A 2,367-nucleotide genomic window follows, 5' to 3' on the forward strand; every position below is an offset into this window, starting at 1 on the left:
GGGGGGGGGAGAGGTGGGAAGGGCTTGTGAGCAAAGGAGAAAATTTCTTTCTTTTTTTTTTTTTGTCTTTTTTTCGTGTCCGGCAACGGATCGCAACCCTCAGTGTTGCGCCCGCACTGGACCGGGACTGGCAACGGGATCGCAACCCTCGGTGTTGCGCCCGCACCTCGCTCAGCCAGTGAGTGGGAACCGGTCTGTACGTGGGATCCGAACCCTCGGCGGAAGCGCCGCCGCACTCCCAAGCGGTGCACGGTAGCAGTGTGCCACCGGGCCGGCCCAAAGGAGAAAATTTCAACCTCACCTACAGCCCAGTCCAGGAGGTCTTGAAGACCAGAACAAAGAAGCTTTAGGTCAGTGTCAAAACCACCTGATATTTTGGCCTGTTGGTCTCACATTAGCATTGCAGCAAATTTGGGAGGACTGGGGCCCTGAAAGAGAGGGGCGCTTGTCCGTCAGGGTGCAGGGCTTGAGGGGAGCCTTACCTAATGCCTCCCCTTCTGAGAGGCACCACAGCTGCACCCACCAAGAGGTGGGCTCTTCCTGCCCCCTTCAATCTGGATGGTACTTGTGACAGCTCCAAGCCACACAGTGTGACGGAAGAGTCCTTGTGGGACTTCTGTGCTCAGGCCTTAAGAGCCTGTGTAGCTTCCACCTCCTTTTGGAAGCTTCTGCTAAAGAATAAGTCCGACTTCTCAAGACTGCCATGTTGGAAGGAAGCCCAAGAAACCACATGGAGGATTCCCCCAGTCGCCCTTCAGTAGAGCAAAATCTTCTCAGGCCTTCCTGCTCCAGCCCCAGCAACTGCAGTCAGTGCCACATGGGTCAGAAGAACCATCTGGCTTAGCCCAGTCACCCCACAGAATCCTGGAGTTAATAAATGGATGCTGGTCTACAAATCTGTTTGGGGTGGTTTGTGTCAGTCTCTTGCCAGGGCAGCTCTGTGTGCTGTGGTCCAGGGAGGACTTATTTATTGATTGACATCCATGATTTCCCCAGCTGCGGAGACTCTGCACACTCACCAGGGAGCGGTTATAATACTTAATCTCACAAATTCTAAGATGCGTGGTGTTTTTGCATTTTAATATCTCTGAGAGTGGACGGATCTAACAATCTTACAGTCAACCACAAAACAGTGTGTGAAAACATGACACTTTCTGAAAGATCCAGAGAGTACTGGTATTAGGGCATCTTCAATTTCGAGAAATACAGAAATAATTATTACAATATCAACAGCAAACATCGCGGCAAACCCGTACCAAACGTTAGAGGGCAAAACATTTTCACTGATTATCTTGGACAACAATAAAGCTATTAATAGGGCCGGCCCGTGGCTCACTTGGGAGAGCGTGGTGCTGACAACACCAAGTCAAGGGTTGAGATCCCCTGACCCGTCATCTTAAAAAAACAAAAGCTATTAACAACAGATTAATAACTTCTGTTTAAGCAGCCCCTGCCCTTTCCGATTCTCACAGAGTCTGCTCAGCGGGGGGCACCGTGTTGCCCTGGGACACACAGCCCACCGCTCCCCGGCTTCGGCGTCCTGGCAGGGGCCAGGCGGTGCACCTCGGCGTGGGGGGCGGCGGGGTCTGAGGGTCCAGGCCGGTGGGGCCGGCGGGGGCGTCGAGGCGCGCAGGGACAGACGCGGCGGAAGGCCTGTCGGAAGTGGGAGCCCAGGAACGCGTAGAGCAGCGGGTTCAGAGCCGAGTTGCTGTAGGACATGCAGTGCGCCCAAGTCTTGAGCGCGTAGGCGGCGTAGCTGCGGGGGTGCCAGGCACCCGCCGGGCCCAGCGCCTGCAGCACCAGGAACAGCTGGATCGGGCCCCAGCAGGCGGCGAAGAGCAGGACCACGGCCGCCACCAGCCGCGAGACCTTGGCCCGCACGGCGCCCGCGCGCTGCGCCAGCAGCTGTCCCTGGGGTGGGGCGTGGGAGGCGGTGGTTAGAGGAAAGGGCTGGGGGCGCGCGGGGCCAACCCCTCTGAGCGCCGCTCCCTGGCCTGCCCCCAGCCCCTCCGTACCTTCCAGCTCAGATTCCCCGGGTGCGCTCCCACCCCTGCGCCGGCCCCGCAATCCGCGCACCTGCAGGGCACCGTCGGCGGGCGCGGGGCGCACGGCGGCCCGGCCCAGGTGGCGCAGCATGGCCCCGTAGCAGGCGCAGGTGGCGAGCAGCGGCAGCAGGTAGAGCGCCAGCAGGTTGTAGAGCGCGAAGGCGCGCTCCAGCGCGCGGCTGGGGAAGGCCTCGCTGCAGTAGGTGCGCGGCCCGGGCGAGAGGCGGTGCAGGGCGAGCACCGGCGCCGACACGGCCGCCGAGCCTGCGCCGCACGACGTGATGAAGACCCCGCCCGGGAAAAAAAAAAAAGATTTTCTATT

At 59.3% G+C, this 2,367-nt stretch overlaps 1 protein-coding gene across 1 annotated transcript in view; it reads right to left on the minus strand.

Moving 5' to 3' along the window:
- Positions 1-1,520: 1,520 nt before the first annotated feature.
- KISS1R (KISS1 receptor) overlaps positions 1,521-2,367 on the minus strand; it is a gene marked incomplete at its 3' end in the record, with an annotated part of 3,168 nt that continues 2,321 nt past the window's right edge. The window contains exons 3-4 of the mRNA XM_008595044.1: positions 2,077-2,309; positions 1,521-1,911 (exon numbers count right to left, since the gene is read on the minus strand). Coding sequence (XP_008593266.1) covers positions 1,521-1,911; positions 2,077-2,309 — 624 coding nt within the window. The remainder of the gene's footprint in view (positions 1,912-2,076; positions 2,310-2,367) is intronic.

Source organism: Galeopterus variegatus, unplaced genomic scaffold, assembly GCF_000696425.1.
Source record: "Galeopterus variegatus unplaced genomic scaffold, G_variegatus-3.0.2 Scaffold12225, whole genome shotgun sequence".
NCBI classification, from domain to species: domain Eukaryota; kingdom Metazoa; phylum Chordata; class Mammalia; order Dermoptera; family Cynocephalidae; genus Galeopterus; species Galeopterus variegatus.